The sequence below is a fragment of the Ciconia boyciana genome, chromosome 19 (genome assembly GCF_034638445.1).
Source record: "Ciconia boyciana chromosome 19, ASM3463844v1, whole genome shotgun sequence".
Classification (NCBI taxonomy): domain Eukaryota; kingdom Metazoa; phylum Chordata; class Aves; order Ciconiiformes; family Ciconiidae; genus Ciconia; species Ciconia boyciana.
The window spans coordinates 9,504,104-9,524,931 of NC_132952.1; the positions used below are offsets into that span (position 1 = coordinate 9,504,104).

Below are 20,828 nucleotides of genomic sequence, written 5' to 3' on the forward strand. Positions count from 1 at the left end.
CGTGTGTCGAGCTGTCCCCGCCGACTGGGCACTCGGCGGCCCGGACGCGGTGCGAGGCAGAGGGTTCATCGCCGCCCCGGGAGCGTGGGGGCCGAGCGGAGCCGAGCGTGGGAAAATCGCCTCTACGCACCCTCTCCCTGTAAACCCGCATGTGCCGTGCTATCAAACTTTAGATTTTATGTCATCTAACAGCGCTTAACTCATTAACCTTGAAAATCTTCCAAAACAATGCAGCTCAGATTTCTAAGGTTTCTATTTATAACTTAAACATTTTTAATGCCTTTTTATGCAAAAGTTAATGTCGTTTTTATTGACGCCATCACTCCTTTTGACTTCATTGCAAAGGTGGGTTTCCAGGGTGTGTTTCTCCCACCACAGTGCATTTCTCCGCAGCTGCGTTATGTCTCGGTGCAAGCGCACGGTGCCCATGAAGAAGAGTCCCCCGCTGTCTCTCAGAGGCTGGGGGGCTTGCTTACGCGTGGGTCTCCTTCATCGCAGCCAAGTTAGAACATCCAGCCCCAAAACATCAATCCAGAACTAGATTCTCTTGTTGTGCCATGTGGGGGAAAAAAAGAAAAGAATAATTAAAAGACCCACTTCTGTGTGTCGGGTGCTTTGTAAATTCTGTGAACCATTAGGGCTCTCTTAATGGTTTGCTGAAATCTTGAAAACCAGTTTCATGGAGGTGGGATGCTTTTATGTAATTCATTATTGACGCCTCTAGAATTATATGCAAGACAGATCTGGAGATAGAGAGCAGCTTTCCTACCTACTAAATGCAGCGAGCTGCAAGGAGCTCAGCATTAGTGCTTGTCGTTATTGTTTGTTTTAATCATGGTGAAGTTTCGATGACTTCACAGCAAATCAGGGTTGTGAATCAAGTGGGGGTGTGCTGATATATATTGACGTATATTGATGTGTATTGCATGAGGCGCTGTGGGTGTTCCTGGCTGTTGCGAAGGCTCCTCCAGCGGCGTGCTGCACAGCAGTTTTCCCATCTTTGCTGGGAAGCTGGTCAGACTGGGAGATGCTGCACCTACCCAGCCGCCTTCCAAAGCGGGGGGACCAGCTCTGAGTCAGCGGAACCGAACGTTAAAGACCTTTTAATGCAGCCCCCGGTGCCGTGCAGCCAGGAGTCACTGTCAGGGATTATTTTAAACAAACAGCATCTGCTTTTCCCCAGGCTGAGTGGTGGGATTTAAATGTTAAGCTTTTCTTTGGATTATTTTCTGCAGCTTTTTTTTCCCCTCTGTTTTTCCTCCCTGCTTTTTTTGTGTGGAATGTACCCTTGACACATTTAAAAACATTATTAATCTTTGTCGTTTGTATTTTAAAAATAACGCAGTGAAAGCAGCCAGCAGTCCTCAAATCCTTTTTAATTCAGGCCGACCTCGCGAGCCGTGATCTCAGGGAGGAGGCGCTGCCGCCAGCCTCCCCGTGTGCTCACCCGTAAGCGTGCGCATTGAACGGCACACCTCCACGCTCGCCCCGTTACGGGGCACGCTAACGATGTCGGGGCTGGCAAGCTTGCTGCTTGCAGAGTGTTTTCGCAGTTTGTGAGGTGCCTTCCAGACAGAAGGGTTAGAAAGGAAGATTTACCGGCCCCTTTGTGTTCGTGCGAACGGCCGGTGTCCTGCGCTGGGGGGTGGCACGGACAGAGCCATGTCCGGGCTGGTGCGTGGGCGGGATAGCGGCGTCGCCGGGGCACCGAGCGCGGGTCACCCTCGCCAGCGCCAGTAAAGCCTTGATGCCACGTGCCAACTTTCACATCGCTATCGATGCCGTGGCGTCCGCATCTGCAGACACAGGTATTCGAGACAACTGGGATGGTGATTTAGCAATAAGTTTTTCCAGTACCCATCCGCTCCGGCCCCACTTAACGTGGTTTAAAGTCTTGCTGAAGTCTGGCCGGAGCCGGGGCCGTCCCGTCCTGCAGCCGCTGCTGCTGGGAGGATGCTCGGTGGCAATTCCCGCTCCCCGGACCGGTGAGGACCCCCTGGTAGGGTGCAGGGTGCAAGTGAGTGAAGAGCGCGTTAATCGTGAGAGTTGTCGTAATCGATGCAGTCACTGGAGTAAAACAAAAAAAGAAATTCCCCTTAAAAATCCCCTGCAGTTGGATTTATTTATTTTTTCCTTCTGTAATGGCAGAATACTGGTGTGCCTAAAATACGCATGGCCCGCGATCTTCCAGGGGAAATATCTGAAGAAAACTGTGAGCAGATTGCTGGGCTGTTGCAATCTCGCATTTAAGGAAAACTAATCACCTTCGGTATGGGAGAATATATCATTACATGCACACCCATCCCTGATGTGTGCTATATTAAAAGCCAGCAGAGTCAGAAAATAATATTGCTTTCTTAATAATAAACAAATCTTGTGGACAGGAATTGTACCGGGATCTTTTAAATTAAAAACAGTTTTGTGTGTTTGGTTTGTGTTGGGCTTAGCTTCCAACCGACAGCGCTGTTGAAAAGTTTTAACATACTGGAAATTTGATTTTTTCCTGCAGCAAGAATTCCTTAGCCTTACTGATTTCAGTTAATCAGAGAAGCAGAGTTCATTTAAAAAGAAGAAGAAAAAGCAACTGTATTTTGGCATTTTGCTGTATAACATATCTGACAGCAATTTTTTCAGTTTACAAACCCTAAATTTTCAGTTTACATACCCAGGTGATAAACCACAGAAAAGAGATGTTTGTGTTGTGTTTTTTAAAAAACAAAAATATGTCGAAGCAAAGATTAAAATGCAGCTAACCAGCCCCCGCCGTGTTGTGCGCTGGGATGCGGAGCACCGTGGGGAGACTCGGTTTGCCCTGGCCCCACGCGGGTGGCTGAGCTGCGGGTGGACGCAGCGCGCCAGGGGCTGTTAGAGCGATTCTGTAACCTGTAGCAATGTTTAGAAAAGAATTTTGGGGTGCTGTAATCTGGTGTTGTGTGTTACCAGCCCTGGACCGCCTTCAGAAACGACGTCCTGCGGTAGCGGATAACGCGCTGCCAGTCCTGTCCCCGGCGCTGCCTCCTCGGGTGATGGTTTCCTTTGCTAACCTGACTCTGCTTTCTCTCTTTTTGTGTCCCTAGTGCTTGTACGGCTGCTACGTCCATTCCTCCATCATCCCCACGTTTCACAGAAGGTGCTACTGGCTTCTGCAGGTAGGATGACGGCAAATTCCTCTCTCCTGGGGGTAATCCGGTCGAGCCCGTAGGGCTGTGTTTGACCGCTGCCAGGGAGGTTGGCAGTCCTGTGCTTCATTGTTTGGGGGATTTTGTTTGTCTGAAGGTGATGGGGATTTTCTCGGTTGTATGTCTCTGTTCAGAGGTCTGATGTATTTTCTCTGGATAAGTTGCTAGCAAATATAGAGCTGATGCCAGCTCAAACGTTCCCTAAACAGAGAGTCAGCCAAAGTGAGACTTTTTTAAGGTTTTCAGTTGTATTTTCCCATCCTGAAGCAAGGCAGCACAGGAGCTCGGGAAGCCGTCTGCTGTACCGGCACGTCATGGCGCGGGAGAGAAATCAGCCCTGTGGCTGTGTTTGAATTTGGGGTGACCCCTGTGGCCAGCCTTGCGGTGGATCTGCTTTCCTCCGGTGGGGGGTTTAGCGTTGAGGGAGTTTTTGGGGTCACTCAGTGATTTTTCTGCTGGCTGTTGTGGGCACAGTGAAGCCCCTGGAGCAGTCCAGTGGAGCCTTCCTCTTACTTCTGCGGGGTGTGGGTAGTGGCCTGATCCCCCCCAGGGCTCCTTGGGCTGCGGTGGGTGTGCTTGGGTTCACATGCGGGAGCTTGCCCAGGGTGGGCGTTCGCTGGACCGAGATGCTAACCCTGCCTTTGCGGAGCCATTGATATTATTGAGTGGTTACCGTGGCTTACAAAGTGGAAGCAATTTGTTTTCTTTTGTTAGAAAACGGCGTTTGACACATATTGTAATAACGTTATTGTTTTAAAGATTAAACCCCCACAGTCCTGAAAACAAACAGGTCTGAGGAAAGAGACATCTGTTTCAAGAGGCAAATGGAAAATAATGCCTTTTTCCCCCCGGTTTTGCAATTGCTCTTCCGTATTAAAAAAGAAGGCGCTGCTGCTGTCGCTGCTGCTGTCACTGCTGCATGAAAGACGCCCCACGACCCACAGAGGACGGTGCCCGCACCGTGGACGTAATCAGAGGGAACGTGCACAAAATGTCACTGTCCTCTGTGATGTTTATGTACGTCTCAGCTCTGTTTGCATCCTCTGCATATAAATGCCAGGTGTAAGTAGAGGGGAAAACGCTTCGCTGCAGTGCTGGGAGCAGTTTTTCACCTCCACGGAGGAAAGCTGTGACTCCACTGAAAACGCAGCGCGACCACGTTGATCCTGCAGATATTTAGTGCTTTTCCCTGCAGCCTCTCGAAGTCCTGACCTGTGTCCGTGGTTGGATGCAGCGAGAAGAGGGGGAGTGGGGTGTAGGTACAGCTAAAGAAGCCATTAAATGTTCAGGGTTCAGTGTGCCGAACTGAGCAAAACCTCTACATTTAGGGTGCAGTTTGCCTGGGGCGGCAGACAGCTGCTCGCGTTGTTGTTCAGCATCCATCTCTGCCGGTGCCCGTGACGGATGGTGTGGTACGAGAATTCAAAGGGAACTCTGAACTCCCTCCAAATAACTGCCGGCACGGCACGGTGGTGCTTCCCTGCTCAGCGTCTGTCCGGGTGTCCCTGGGAAGGCAGAGAGGACCACGGCGGGTGGAACAGCAGGTTACTTGGTTCGTCTGCTCTTGCCTGCTCAGGAACAGGGGTTCGGGCTGGGGCTTGGTGGAAGCATCCTCCATCCACCGCCCCGGGAGCTCAGGGCGGTACCAGCACAGCACAGGGTTGAAAGGTGCCGCAGGTCCTCCCGTCGTCACCGCTCTGCAGCAGCCCTCAGCCTGGGCACGGTCACCACAGGCACCGGGAGGTTTCCAACGTCCCTGCAGGGCAGCTTGGCTCAGGAAATGTTTTCACATAAACTGAAAGTGTTAAGGAAGGCCCCTGTTTCTGAAGAAATTCAGGGCAGACAGCAGAGTCCTTCCTGTTAGATCCCAAGAGGAACAGATGACGCAAAATCAAACTGCAGAGCTCCGACCTAAAATTAGGCTGGGACCTTTAGGGAGGTTCACTCCCAAACCGCAAAGCTTTTTCCATTACCTTTAAGAGAGTATTTTCTAGCTTTGTCCATCTTTCCGTGAGGAAATTTCCCATGATTTCGACCCATTATCCAGCAGCCTGAGCAATGCTCACACAGCCCACGTGCTCTCCGACCACGGGCAGTCCCCAGGTCCTGCTCTGTTGCGGGCTGGCCAGCCTGCGCTTGTTCCCCCAAACGTCCTCCCCTCGTAGGTCACCCCTCTTAACTTTAATCACAAGTTTTGTATTTCTTTTTATTTTTGTTGCATGCTATCTCAAAGTGTTGCTGGACGGGGCTGTTGTGGCAGTTAGCAAGCTGGTAGCTAATGAGTTGCATTGCAGCACGATAGGATCTTCTTACCCGCACCCTGAGGTCTGGCTCATTCACGTTCGGAGGGTGCGTGTCGACGTTTAGGCCATCTTCTTTCCTCTGATAATTGCTTTGGACTGAGATGAGTGGATGGGAAGTACGTTTCTTATGAGCCTATTTATAAAACGTGATGCAGGGCATCTCGTTGTGAGTGTAGCATACTTGTAGTCAGAACCAAGGACGCGTTGTGCCTTCGCTGTGGGAGGAAGAGGGGTCTGTGATTCATGACACCATCTCCCAGGCGTAAATGGGCATCCTTCAATCATGCGCTCAAGGTTATGCAGCTGGAGAGAAAAGAGCTGGCCAAGAACCGATGACGCTTTTCTAACGCCTGCACGATGTTTCTGTTCAGCTCCACAGTGAATTTGGGGCGAGTGAGACCAGGAGAGAGGGAGAAGGTAGTTTGTGCATCTGCTTCAGAGTTCTCCACTTCAACACCACCCAATAAATGGCTTTCATGTTCCAAAATGGGTACAGACAGGGCAATGTTTAGCATTAACCTCCAGCAAAAGATTTGGCTTTTTAGTTCACAGAGGCAAATGGGCGATTTTTGCTTTTTTTAGAGAGTCATGTAGTACATTCCTGGGATATGGAGCGCTCTGCCTGCGAGTCTCTGGTCAATAGGAAGTAAATACAATTAGTCTGTGATGCCGCCTGTGTTTTATGGGATGATCTTCCTCCAAATCCTATTGTCAGGTTAGATATTGATTAAAAATCCCCATGCAATTGTCCTTGATCTTTTCTGACTAGCGTTTTCAGCATAAAGGCCAAGACTCAAACAAGCCACGGAGACTAGCAGTCTCTCCTGTGCGTTTATGCTGTGCTATAGCCATTAATTATACGGTGGTATCCGATTTCTTACTTAAACAACTTCGCGTTGTCATTTACGATTGACACAACGTGCCTTCTCCCTGCAGACTGGCCAAAGGGATAAAAAATGAAAACCAGTCAGCTTGAACCGTCAGCGGGCAAAACGCAGTGCTCTGCGTCCCTGCTACAAGAAGTTATCCTGCCGTACGAGGCACCACAGCTGAGGTCTCCTCTCTTCTGAAGGGCGTTACATTTCTGAGACACTTCAAGCTTTCTTCATAATGGATTTTAAATGCTACCTTACCCCAAACACCTTTAATTTGTTTTTAATAGATGTTGTAATTGCCAAGCAAGCATTGTAGCGTCTCTGCAGGAGGTCGTCCAGCCCTGGGCGCTGGCAGCCTCTCACATGGACCTCTTGGAGCTGAGTGAAGGAATCGTGACCCAGGGTGGTGGTGGTGTTTTCCTACGTTGGGTTCTCATATTTTTCTTTCCGTTTTCTGATTTCTAGAAATATGAGATCATGCTCTGAGCAACAGGCAGCGGAAAGGATAGGGCTGGTGATGGGGCTGACCTCTTCAGGGGCGCTGGGGAGGACTCTTCAGCAGCACCGTACGACAAGGCTGCCGCAAAGCCTCCTCGTAACGTGCTGCATCGTTAACGAGTTGCACGCACTTTTGGAACGCTTTCCTGTCTCCAGACATTTCACTCGGCCCTCCATGTTTCCATTCCCAGGGAAATTATCCAGATTGTTAAAAAGAAGCAGCCTTTGTCTTTGCATTCTGCCCAAAATCATGCGCTGCCTTGCCTCTCTGATGTTTATTCTGGCTGAGTGAGGCACTGCCTTAAAAGTGCCTTTTTTTTTTTTTTTTTTTTTTTTTGCATTACCTGTTAGCTTCCTAAAAGAAGTAGTGCCCTAGCTGTTTGCGGTTAGTCAAGCACAGAACGGTGCTGCTGAAGCCTTTTTTTAGGTATGAGTGATGGCAGGTCCCCAGACTCCTGGAAAGGCTTCAGCGCACAGACGCTGCCACTGGGTTTGTTGGCTTGTCTGCTAGCAGGACGTGCGTGTATGAACACCCGCGCTGCGCGTGTTTAGACCTTCAAAATGGCACCAGATTTTCTGTCAATGGAAGAAGAAAAAAAAACTGTTTGTACTCATAATGACTAATGCAGGGAAAATGTGGATTCTCAGATACAGACAATTTTCAAACATTGGCACAGCTGAGTAGCAAAATGCAGCGTTCCCTTCTGTGCATTGATAATTAGCACCCCAGGAATTTAAAATTAATCTAGCTGCCAGGCTCCCGGGGCTGGCTGCTGTTTGCAAGGGTTATTGGAGGCGGGCTTCATCTTGGCCCTTATACTGATGTGTCTCTTGCTCTCTTCCATGCTTGTGCCATATAGCTGGAGACTAGTTTGTTGGACAGTCATCGTTTTCCATCCTGCCTTTAGCAGATTCTGATATCTTTTTTGGTGCTGCTGTTAAGGTGCTGTGGTTATGGGAAGTAATACATTAAAAAAAAGTGTTGCCCTCTTTCTTAATTAAGAAGTACATAAACTGTGCTACAGGATCATGCTAGAAATGTTTTGTGACTTTAGAGAGTGGCTAAATATTAGTTCTTCACGACACGGGACCGAACTTCTCATATTGCCGTCTCTTCTGTAATTGCCTAAATATGGGAATAATGTGCATTTTAGGCACTCGGGTTTCATTAATTTTATTATTTGTTTGGGTTTTTGAATGACTCCCCACTTTCTGCAGTGATTTAATAACAGCAGCAGTCACAGCAAGGAGAGCTCAGGAATCCTCGACAGAGCGCTGCCGACATGATAGGACATCCTCCTGTTCAGCTATAGAAAAACTGGTATAAAATAAAATGAATTATGATCATATATTCAAATAAAACCCATGCATTTGTTCAAAGAATGTTCATTAGCTTGTTTGTTTGCCAATAGCATTTGCACAGGTGAGATTTTCTTGATAAAGATGCTTGTGGAAATGGGAGGTGCGGGGAATACCGGTGCGAGTGGATAGGGACGTTCAGCCTGTTGGTGTTTACTTATTCATCTTGGCCAATCAAACAAATTAAGGCTAACAAGCATTCAAGAGCAATATGTGGGCAGATAGCTGTTTCACATGGTATGCACATGAACTGCTCACTGAATAATTCAAAATTGATGAAAAAGTGTGCAAGCGGCACTGTTCTCCAGGTGAGTCGGAGAAGCAGAGCAGGATGCAGGCTGCGCTGCGCCGGGCGCGGGGCGATGCCAGAGCCCCTCAGAGCCCTGTCGTAAATTGGGCTTTCGCAGTAATCGCTGAAATGCGATAATCTGGTCCTCTAGGAGCTGGGGGGGTGGAATTGCATTGCATCTTTATTCCTTGCACACTCGCAGGGTGCTCTCAGCAGCCACAGGAGTCACTGGGATGCTTTACTGCGGGGCAGAAAATGGCAGGGGAAAGTCAGGGGACATCAGCAGTCATACCAGTGGTGATGTCCAGGCACGATGTCTGGCCTGGAAGGAGCAAGTGGGAGATGCTGAAGGGGACGCTGTAGCTGGGCAGTGTTCTGTTAGCGGTCTTGAATTATCCTTCATGTGGTTCTGCATGCACCAGCTCTGCATGCACCATGCTGCAGCATGCACCTTGCAGTGTCCATAAGCACTGATTTAATGTCAGACATGCAGTATTTTCTCTTTAAACTGTTTTTTCCTGGATTCTTCCTTCTGATACACTTTGATATTCAGCTGTTTATTACTATTAACGTCTACACTGATGCTTGATGTTCCCTGGGTGTTCCCTTCCTAAAATGTGACTCGTCTGAAAGCTGTGGGCAGAAAGCATCAAGGCCTGAAAATCAGTTAAAACATTTTACGTGACGTCTGCAGCGGTCCTGCAGAAATTTGGTGTTCATTCTGTATTTCTTTGCCTCAAATTTTCCATTAAGTCCTAAGCGAGAGGAAAACCTTCCCATTTTTTTTGATGGTGTCCCGGCAGAGCAGCATTTCCCTATCTGATCGCTTGTGCTGTGCTGCGTCAGCAGCATCTTCCACATCCCTGGCTGGAGGAGCAACAGACAGCTGGAGGATTTTGGGCTTTTTCAACATAAATTGGAAGCATTACAATCTCATAAAAATTCCTGAGACTTTTGCTTAGTAATGGGTTTTTATTTTTCATTTGGGTAAAATAGAAATGACTGGGCAATAAAGCATTGAAGATCGTGCGCTGTATGTGGGCGCTTTAGATCAGTCCCATATTGTTGGGGACCAAGGTGTAAGTTCGGCTCTCGGCATAATGAGCCTTTGCATTTTTTCTAACGGGAACACAAACCGTTGCTGCTATGCTAGCACGTTTTCTTAAAGTGAGTTTTAGCATATGTGGTGAAATTAAGCATGTATTGAAGTACGGCAGAGTATGGCACGGGGTACCTAACTGGCACTAGCGTGGTTCGGCATCCCGAGCACGCAGCTGTGAGAAGCTGCAGCATCATGGCGCAGATGGGCTGGGTGACCTTGGGACAGCGACTGAACAGTCCCAGGTCCAGGATCCCGTCAGAGTGACGGTAGCGGTGGCACTCACGACCTGTGGTGGAGGCACTTGGGGACCTATTGCCTTTAGCGCTGTTTGCTTTTGCAATGTCTTCATGCATGGTCTCTCCCCTTCTAGAGGCTGTTACTCAGTGCTTGCCGTAAAGCTAAGGAAATCCAGAAGATAATATAAACGTAAGGTGGTATGAAGTGCTATTTATTCTTATTATACGGTCAGAGGCTATGGGTATCCGAGGGTTAATCCCTGCTGAAAAATGCAGAGCTCATCGCAGGCAGAGCCCCAGCTGAGATGGACCACGATACCGAACGGACAGAGAAACTCCTGCGTACCTAAAATGCAGCCACAAACGAGGTCAAAAGGAAGAAAACGTCCTGCCTTTCTCATGTTCAAAATGCCATAATTTCTAAAGGCTCAGGTGCTTCCTGACTGCTGTGACACTCCTCGGTGCCCTCCTCCGACCCGAGCTTTGGCTTCCTTTTGTGGTGGTGTGATGGGGAGAAGCTAACGCGAACCCCTGGTGGTTTTTCTCGGACAGACACATCCAGGCAGGCACGACCCATCCCTTTGCATCCTCTCGCAGTCTCCCAAGTCTCTTCCTGACGGTCAGTTTTCAGCTCACGTCTCCGAAGACGCACGAGCTGTGTTTGCCAGCCTTCAGAGACCCCGCTCCCCGTGAAGCCCCTGCCTTTGCTCCTCTCGTGCTTTCAGCCCCGTTTCAAGGGCCAAACCCTGTTTGGTTTTGTCATTCTTCCCCGAGTTTTCCCTTGCCTCTGTGCAGATGTGCAGCTTGGCCAAGGTGCCAGCCATGCCCTCGGCCTGGCAGGAGCAGGCACACCTCGGTGCCTCTGCAGCACGGGCGTCTCTGTGGAAAGCCCTGTTTCTGCAGGACCAGACAAGGACCTCCCACCAACAGGTATTTACAGAACAGACCTTTTAAGCAGGCATGCTTTAATTGCCTCGGATTCCTATTCTTAGTGCAAAATGTGTGCGTGGAGCTATGCTGTGAGAGAGACAGTAAGCGTGGTGGGAGCACTCGGCGCTGCCAGGAGAGCAGAATTGTCTTTTGCATCAGTTTAGCTTGAGCTGCAACAGAAGAAGCGCTTTCGATGCCCACTCTGGCCAGAAGTCGATAGGACCCAGCAGTCACTCCCCTTGCGTCTTTGCTGCACTTCACGGTGCTTCCATGTGCAAAAGCGTTTTCGGAGAACGAAAAAGTTGTGGATATCCTTTGCAGGCTTCCTTAATATTCCTTTGACGTGACCTTTTTCAAAGACCGCTCTCTCCTTTCTCTCGTTTCATCTTCTCGCCAGCTCTTTTTGAAGGCAGTGCTCCTCGCCATGTCTCTGCTGCCTTGCGATCACAGGAACAGCCGTGTCTCAAGACTTCCCATCACATTATTCAGGGATCATTAGAGATCTGAAATACTCCTAGAATCGGTGGAGCTGTGCAAAAGGTATTGCTCAGTCCAGCTGAACTTCCAAGGGTTTTGTTAACTCTTTTGTAATAATTTTCTGTTTTCATTATTTCAATTTTTTTTTTTTTTTGGTCACATTTCTAACAAATGCTTACTGCTGAAAATGAATTTCAGAGAAACCATGTAAGAGAGGTGTTAGCTGTGCCTCCTCGCAAACACTTTAACCCTTTTCATTCATTGTGGTTAGAGGACAGCAGCTGCTGGGTGCGTTAGCCCGGTGCCCAGCTGCCGGCCTCAGCGAGCCTCGGTCTGCGCTGGGATCGCCCTCGGCAAAGCTCTGTTTAACAGCGGGATGAATGGTTAAAAGGTTTGAAGGAGCCTTTTTGTGGCTCTGCACGTTGTATAAGACTCAAGTTCTGTTTAACAGGAATGCCCCAAAACTTCATTTTAACTACCATTAGAGATAGCTTTAACGATAACAATTCATGTCGTGCTCTGCTGTACTCCAGTGTTTTAGCGAAATAAAGGTGAAGCAGGAGCCACAACTCTGCGTGCGGCGTTGCTGGCAGACCTCTCCTCTCGCCTTCGGCGTCAGAAACCTGAGAGGAACTGTTTCGCTTTGAGAGGAGCCGGCTGCTGCAGCTCTGCTCTTCGTCATCTCCCTCCCGATCGCTCCCGGGGCGCGCGGGGCCGCTGTCGCTGCTAGCTCTCGTGATGGGCACTGAAAGTCACACGCGGCGACAGCCGCTCTCTCCTCCCCGCCACTCGCGCCGGCTCGCTCGCTGCCTTTGAAACGTCTCCCGTGTTTTGCAGCGGAGCGGCGGGAGCTCCCGCACCCTGCGGATCGCGCCGGCGGACGATGGGAACGCTCGCGGCTCGTCTCTTGGACTGGTGCTTGGGCAGCGGGTTGCTGTCTCTGGCTCGTGGCTAGCTGATGTGCGGCTCCTCTTGGTCAAGGCGCTCGCCTGAAGGTGCTTGGTTGGCTTTGCCGACTTCCTGGCAGGCAGAGCACACCCCAGCAGCGCGCGGTCGGCCTGGGCAGCCCGGGGAAGGGAGGGCTGCAGCGGCGCTGGGCCCTGCCAGGGCTGCTGAGGCAGCCGGGGGAGCGGCCCCAGTGACGGCCCCTCGGTACCTGCGGCGGTTCGCCCGAGGGTGATCCCGTTGAACGATACCCTGTTTTCCACTTCTCATCCCCTGACTTGCTTTCAGAGCAGCTGCGTCCATTGAAACCCACCTTCAGTCTTACGGTCTTTTTTTAATACAGATATGATCACAAGCTATTCAAGTCGAAGGCTATTTTTGCTTGATTTTTCCTCCTTCAGGTTTTACTTGCTCGCTAATGTTAGCTTCTCATAGAGTCTTCACCTTCACTAAAATTAAATTCCATCTGGCAGAGCTCATCACAAGCTGTCTTCCTCCCAGCCGTCTCCTTCCTCTTCCTAAGAGCGAAGCCGTCCTGTGCACCGTGCTCCAAAATCGCCCTGTTTCGTTTCACAGAAAGCACAGCCCATTTGTTGTTAGGGGAAAGCCAAAACACTGGAGGGAACAGCATCTACAAGAGCCCCCTTTTTCGGGAGTGCCAGCAGCGCGTCTGCGTTTCACATCCATCCTTGCACGCAAGACTGCGAAAATAAATCAGGATGTTGCTTTCCGGAAAAACATTTTTCGTGACAAAAATCCGTAGTAGGTAAAATAGAGCTTGCGACTCAGGCTGGGCCGTACCCTTTTATCAGTCTGGATACCTTCAAAACAAAGATGTGTTTTGACACCTGCAGGATGAGTGAAATGGGACTGCGGAGAAAGGCAGCCAGAACCCTCTGCTGACGTTCCAGCAAAGGGGAGGCGGAGAGGATTACAAATGAACTGGTATCTCGGAGGCTGGAAATGTTTTAGCAGGAGTGCTTTATCTTTTGTAATGTTTTTATAAATTATTTATTAACACACTTGCTGCATTTTCCTGAGAAATTGGATAGAAAAGCAAAATGTATAGCCAGCAGATTATATTCCAGAAGAAAGACACCAGTGATTAAAAAACAATTTCCAACCCTTTCAAACACATAACTTTATTTTGGACGAGTAGCCTGCTATTTTTGTATCGCTCTCCACCATTTTAAAGAAAATCCCGGATTCATTCCCTAGATATATGAGGAGACTGACGTTAATGCGAGCAAACTAAAAAGCAGTCAGAGTGCTTTAGTTGTTGCTTAAATAATCTGTTGTCATTTATAGAAGAGATGCATTTCCCAAACTGCTGTGGGACGTGCCTGGGTTGCTAATCAAGAGGAGTTATTACTGGGGCGACGTAAAAAAGTCCGAAACATGCCCGGCTCCCACGCAAATGGAAAGCAGATTTTATGCTTTTGGCTCCTGGTGGAAATGATGCACCACTTGCACTTTACGCCTGACGTGGGGGATGGAAAGCAGCGGCTCCGTCGCTTTATGGTCGCCGCAATCCTGCCGCGTGCCGCGGCACGGCTGGGGGGGGGCAGCCCCTGCCTGAGCCAGCAGCGGCTCTTTGTGCATGATCCAGGCAGCGCGGCACAGATGCGACGCCGGCCTTGCGCGAACGGCCTTTCCTCTGCCCGTTCCCAGCAGCTTTTACAGGAGCAGCCGCCTTATCAGAAATGCATTTTGCCCCCGAACCGAACAAAGGGAACCGAAGATGGGGCTGGTCTGGGGGGGCCTGGCGCCCCTGCCGAGGACCCCGCTATCGCTGGGGAACATCAGCATCTTGATGGCGGCACCCAGAAGTGACGCGACGGGAAACCATCTTGCTTTTGCTCGAGCATACGCCCACCTCTTTGCCCAGGAAGACCCAAAAAGCGGGACAGTGCGTCTCTCCAGATTCTGCTCCGGTTTGGACCGGTGATGCTATCACCGAGATATCCTCATGGCAGGGATCGCAGTCATGCGTCAGCACAACTCAGCTGGAAATGAAATCAAACCACAGGCTCCAAGACACTTATTAATATGCCCTGTATACTGAGGATTAGGCTTTTGGTGACACTTAAATTGAATTCTAATGCTATTTTGAAATATATAATACGCTGAATTTACTTCACCTCAGGTTTGAGTTAATGGTTTATTAAATTATGCACCTTGCAGTAGCAAAGCTTTTCCTGGTGTAGGACACCGAGGCTCGCAGTAGCAATGCAGCAATTTTGCTGATCCCATCCACATCCTCCCTGGTCAATTATTGGGTCTGCAGGTGTTTGTGAATGTATTATACTGTCGGCTGAAGTTTCACTCTAGCCGGAGAGGCATAATTGCGGATTGGGTTGGAAATTCTGTAGTGAAACAAATTACAATTTGAGTTTAGAGATTTGGAGTTCATTTTGGCGTGGGCAGCGGAGGACTTGTAGCAGACGTTGCCGAGGCTGAAGTCTCTCCTTCGAACGTAGGATTTATTTTTTTTTTTTTAACATGCAGTGTTCTGGCCTGAAGTGAGTTACCCCCCTTTGTATTTTAGCTTTTAAGGTACGCTTTTATAAGTGTTTTGGATAAATCACTTCTCAGGTGCCTGCAGTTTTGAATGCTTTTCTTGCCATCCTTCTGCCTGCGTGAACTTCTCCCCTGTTGCCCCGGTTGCTTTTATTCTCAAAATGATCTTTTATTTCTGAAGGAGTATCTGTCTGTTCCCTTTCTGTTGAGTGGCTGCCTTCAGCTGTCACTGGTGTCCTGCGCTGCTGCCCCCGGTTAATGAAGCTGCGATGCCTCTTCTGCCTCGCCCTGCCCCGCTGGCGCAGGGACTCTCCGTCCCAGTCACCTCCCGCGGCCGCCACCTTTCACTGCGTCCCTCTCGCCGTCCACGCCCACGGTGATGTCTCATGTCAGACAGAGGGATGGAAAGCGGCCGTCACATATGTGAACATATATATTGTGCGCTACCCTTAGTGAAAGTCAGCAAAGGTTATTAAAAACAGCCCCGAGTTCATGGTCTGCGCTATAAAATGATGCGCCCACCTCCAAAGCCGTGGGAACGGTGTATACAGACCACGCTCTTAGTCCTCTGCAAGGTCACTTGATGGTTTTCTTTAACATGTTAGCGAAGGGGCAAAAGCTGGAGGAGAACGACCTAAATGGCTTTCGCTCCTGAACAGGCGTCGTACCTCAGGGCATCATTTTCTGTGTCAAGGAAAAAGTGCAAGATTTTTCTTATCATACATTTGTTTCAGTTAAATGTCAGCCAGTTTGCATCTGCTCTTCACGCTGCTGCAAGACGTATGTCATATGACAGTCTGCTAGCTCACACCGGAGTTATTAGCCATCAGCAGTAAAGAAAGCACAATTTAGATAGAGTAAAATAGAGGTTGATGGTTTTATCAGTTTAGTCTCTGTAAAATGGGATGGCCTCTTCCTGGGAAATTAGATTTCCCGATAATGTAACCAGCACAAAACAAGTCTGTTGGATTGAATATGTCCTCGTATTGTCCTCCTTTTACAACCAAATATTGCAAAAGGTTCCCGAGGAAGGCTGAAGGTATTTCTGATCTCCTTGCAGCAGGTGAAAATAATGCGCTTAACAACAGGGACGGGTGGCAGGAGGACAGCCCAGGGGACGACCGCCTGCCTGCGACGCAGCGCAGCGCCTGCAGCATGTGCGTTTAGGTCATGGCTGCCCGCAGTCCGTAGGGGTGCGCAGGACAACATTCGTGTTAGGAAAACACGTTTGGCTGGCATCGCTAGTGCTGGAGCTGTTAGCAGCAATGGCTGTTAAATGCTCTGACCGACCTGATGGGGCCACCTGTAACAAGACAGTTTCCTAAGTGTGGAATAGCTATTGCATCGTCGGGGGAGGAAATTCAGAAAGTAAGATCAGTCTGCATGACCTGAATCTGCCTTTAGGCTTAAGGTGCTTGCTGCTTTTTGCTGGGAAGAGCTCTGACCCGAAGGAGGGCTTTGGGCGGTGTCGGTCCATCACGTGCCCGCAGGAGCTGGGCAGGAAGGTGCAACTTCAAGTTCAGATACCGTGAGCGTGCACGTGCCAAGTACTGCACTTGCCAGCAGGTTGTTTGGTGTGGAACATCCCAGCGTCTGTCTTACAGGATACTTCATGATTAGAAGTACTTTCAGAAGAAGTTGAGGAAAAGGGGGTATTTAAGGATGGTGCATGCTGTTGCCTGGGTATGGCTAAAACGGGTGAAGATCAAGGAAACTCACTTCAAGTGGAACAGGAGGAGAAAAAAAATCCAAGCTCTGGAGCAGTCATGCGAGAGGGATGAAATACAGAGTATTTGGAGTATTTGAATTATATTGGACGATTGTCTAAGGTTAGAATATTTTCCACACAAAACAGGCCTGCGTTGCTAACTTAAAAGCTGTTCTTTCTGATATTTTGATATTCTGTGGAAAAACAGTGCTCGTGCACTTGTGATTACTTAGAGTTTGTCCGAATGCCGTGTGTGCCGTAGACGGCTGTTAATAAGCAGCTGTCAGGAGCGCTGAGCAGAAGATAAAACCAAAGGGTTTTTTTCTGGTGCCACTTGGTTATTTCTTAGAAATTCAGATAATGCACTTTTGGTTTGTGTTAGATCCATATGGAGATGGGAGATATCGGAGATACTCTTGGCCTGTCTCATTCCTTTTGTTCATTAGTTAATCTATCTGTGGGTAGCAGGACCACCTCGGAAAAGCTTTTTTATCATATTAAGACAAAACTAAGTATTCTGGCAGAATCCTGCCAAGTTTTCAAATACCAGATGCTTCTCAGGGAGAAGGCGTTACTTTTATTTATCTGTAAGTATCACAACACCTTGGTTTCGTTCTTCTCTCGGTTCAAATTGACCCTTGTTGCAGTAACGGGACAAACCACCACTACCACCCCCGGTGCCAGATACTGATGAGGAAGGGACGGTAATATGCAGTGCTACCTTTTGGGTATGCTTAAGGCTGTTTCCTGGCAAGGGAGACTAGGACTGAAAGTGATTTTGTCACTTCTTTAATGTCTTTTAAGAAAAAAAACAAAAAAACCCAAAAACACCAAAAAACCCCCACCAACCCCGCCTGATTTATCGATGGTTAAAGGAACAGTATTTTTCTTAGGTCAGAAGTACTTGCTCTGACAAGAGAAGGCCGTTCTAGAGCTTTACTTTAAACGTATGGGATCAAATGGGTTAATTAAAACCTCAGTTGCAGCAAAGGTCAGCCAGCAGAGAGACAAGCGTGTAAATGCTGAAGCCTCATCAAGGAAGGCATGAGAGCTGTGAAGGAAAGGAGGCCTGCAAGAATATTGCATCACGGACTAAAACCTGCAAAAGAAGCTGCGGACAGCTCGTCCCACGCCGGGGCGCAGGAAGCAGGTGGATCTACTAGGATGCTGCGGCGGCGAGAGCCACGCGCCTGTCGTCATGCGGAAGAACCGAGTCGCCGTTTCCGTCCTTCCCCGCGTGTGGCGGGGGCTCCTGGTGCTGTCCTGGCCGGAGGAATGGCACGCACGCTGCTTCTCTCAGCTGCCCTTTCGCTTGGTGCTTGTGATAATCGCCATTTATAATTCAGTAAGCTCTCGCAGGCGCTTTCTGCTGGAAAAGGGAGAGAGGAGGCTGCTGGGATTTTCACCATTCTTCATTTATATTTGTTCCTGGCACTTTAAAAGCCGGCATCAACGGCTCCGTAATCACAGCCTTTACGTACGAATGCAGAACACTTGTGCTTCTTTCTCTCTATAACCTACAGTCGAGCCTTCTGTAGGGATTTTGCCGATACAGCGCTAGTGTCCGTCGTGCTTTCAGAGTGCAAGGAGGACCTGCATCAGGTGTGCTTCAGCCAAGCATTGCCATGCGCTCCAACCTCCATGGTCCAGTGTGGAGGCACGGTCTTTGAGGACACAAATAAGTCTCTCTTTATAGTCTCCACAAATAGATATTTAATACTTTGGAGAACTGTTGCCTTTCTGAAACACATCAGTCAAATTTTGCTCATCTCATGCTTTTGCATTTTGTGCATCTGTCCTGTTAGGAATTTGCCTTACATGCATAGCGTAAAACTTTGTAGGAGAAGGAATCTGTGTAGAAAATAAATCCCCTTCTCAGCCTACAGTGAAGAGAATGGAGCCGCAACATCAGTTTTGCTGTGAATGTGTTGAGCGAGGTACAGAAATCAGCCCTGAACTCCTCCTGCAGTGTTTGGCACTTGCACAAATAGCTCGAGCCTCAAATGCTGTTATTCTTTTGGTTTTATTGAACATTAAATCCATCACAAAAATATGCAGAAAGAAAAATGAATGCAACATCTTTCAAGGTCACTCGTTTCTGTGGAGGCAACGTAACTGCGCTGGGCTTTCTGTAATAAAGCAGCATCGGTGCAGGAAACCATACATTTCATAGTACCAACTCCGAATTGTGTAGCAATGTTCCTTTTTTCAGGGAAAAATGCAGCAACTATGTCCTGTAACCTGCTACCTGTGCACTGAGGCACTCTGATAAACAGTAATTATAACTATTACGGGATGTCATCTCCTGCCTGCCATTTACTGACCTTTTCTTCAGTGTCATTTTCTTCTCGGGAGCCCAGGTAACCAAATATCCCAGGAAGGACGAGCTGCATGAGCGTCTAGGACAGCACAGCGGCCGAGACGCACTTGAGTTCTGAAAGGTGCTCGATTTCAGACCCGTTTAATATTTACATTACGCTAACAAATCTGGAAACCTTTGAGAAAAGAAGTTTTTTCTGAGTTCACCTTGTAGTCACTGGGGGAAGAGGAAGTTACAACTGATGCTGGGAAGCTGCTAAAAGATGTTGTCTAAAATAGCTTTTCTGTCTGTAATATCATTTTAGATCCTAGAGTCTTTCCAAGCTCAAAGTGACCCATAATCTTGCTTGTACAGTGAGAAACATCGTCCTTCCAGGGAACTAAACCCTCATTTTCGGGTGTTGTAGAATCACAGGAAATCAGATCTCAAATCCGTTACAGATTCAGGGGTTGATATGACCTGAATAGTTTTTGGAGGGGCAACTCTGAGTTTGGGGAAAGAAGCAATACCAAGTTTGGGTTTTAACAGCGGCTTGCTGAAATCACAGGAATTAATATCATGAGCTAAGCACGAGCGAAGCCATCGGTTGCTTTACAATGTCAGCTTCTTCGTAGCTTTACTGTACGCGAAGCAGAGCTAGGCACCGTCTTTAGGCATGGCAGAGGGTTGGGTGATCTGTCCCCCTCGCTGTGACCTTCAAGCTTCCCTCTCGCAGAGGCTTCCTGCTGCCTCTGGTGCTTCGGGGACCAGGGCTGCGTGGGCTCAGATTTCCAGCCTGCCGCTCCTGTCGCAGGGGAAAGGAAGGAGGGGATGTGGAGTGGGCTTGATTAAAAAGTGCTTTTGCTTTTTCTCTCAAAGGGTGTTTGCAGTGAAAACTGTACATGAAATTTATACTCCTCTCATATGATTTTGACTGGTTTTAGTGCACAAATTCTCAGTAGAAAATGTATTCAATAAAAATTTGATGTGGAACTATAGCTCAGCAGAATCTTTTTTAAGAAATCCAGCTCTGGAATATTTATTTTGTATCTAGTTTCAGTTTGAGTGCCTATTCCTTCTGCAGATGCCCTCGTTAGCCTGCTAATGGTTTATGAAGAGCTCAGCCCCTCTTGCGCCTGGATCCCAGCATCCCGGCGCTGCCCAGAGCGTTTCTGCAGCGCCTGCCGGTGAAGTTTTTGGGGGAAAGCGCAGCTGCGTGGAGTGCTACTGAAGGCTGCGGCCAACAGCAGTTGGCTTTTTCTGCAAGCAAATCCATGCTTTTTCTTCCTGAAGAGACCAGAGGGCTTTGGGCTCACTCGAGTAGCGGGGGGCTGAGCCTGCGGTAGGTGCAACGTTACCACGCTGGTGGGCAGTGATGTGGCCGACAAGAATACGGTGCACTTGATTTATAGCAAGTCTACTGGGAAATAGTTTTAGCGGGAAAAGTGCAATAAATCTGGATTTATTCTCCTTTGATGCTCAGCATGCAAAAGGAGACCGTTTAGGGGAAGTAGGAAAGGAATCCGAGATGGCCACAATGAAAATTTCAGGGCAAACCTGACAGCTGTGAGCCCCTAAAGTGTCATTTCTTGCTATGGAATAACATAGCTTCAGTGCCAGTAAATGGGGTAATCCCAGTATCTAGGATGAGTTAACTCCGATGTGTAGGGGAGAACTGACTTTTTTTCAGGCTTTGAAGCAAGCAACAGCAGTGGGTTAAATCCTTGCTCGCTTTCTTGATTTCTGGCCATTGTGGCAAAAGGTTCCGTTTGTTTCCTAAAATTGCAAGCGAGCATCACTTTATTAGACGGCCGTTTGTGCAGCTCCCTCCTCCCGCTCCGCGCTGGGAGAGGCATCCCAGGGCAGTGATGACCAAAGAGGCACCAAGTGACTCTCCAAACACAGATCCCAAAGTTGAAACCTCTGCTTAGCATTTCAGGGTCACCGTAAAGATTTCTAACAGGTTTCTGGTCCAGCGTGCTGGGGAAAAACAGACCCCGAGCGGTGAGACAGAGTGCTGCCCCGTGAATTGCCATCTCCTCGATGCGTTTTAACGCAGAGCTGGAGGCTCAAGGCACCGACAGCTTTTTCCTAATGTTTAGTGATAA

At 48.7% G+C, this 20,828-nt stretch overlaps 1 protein-coding gene across 6 annotated transcripts in view; it reads left to right on the forward strand.

The window, feature by feature from the left end:
• Positions 1-20,828, forward strand: part of CAMTA1 (calmodulin binding transcription activator 1) — a 326,965-nt gene that overhangs the window by 183,803 nt on the left and 122,334 nt on the right. For all 6 annotated transcript variants that reach the window (XM_072884097.1, XM_072884090.1, XM_072884094.1 and 3 more), the window contains one exon: positions 3,078-3,149. In XM_072884097.1, coding sequence (XP_072740198.1) covers positions 3,078-3,149 — 72 coding nt within the window. The remainder of the gene's footprint in view (positions 1-3,077; positions 3,150-20,828) is intronic.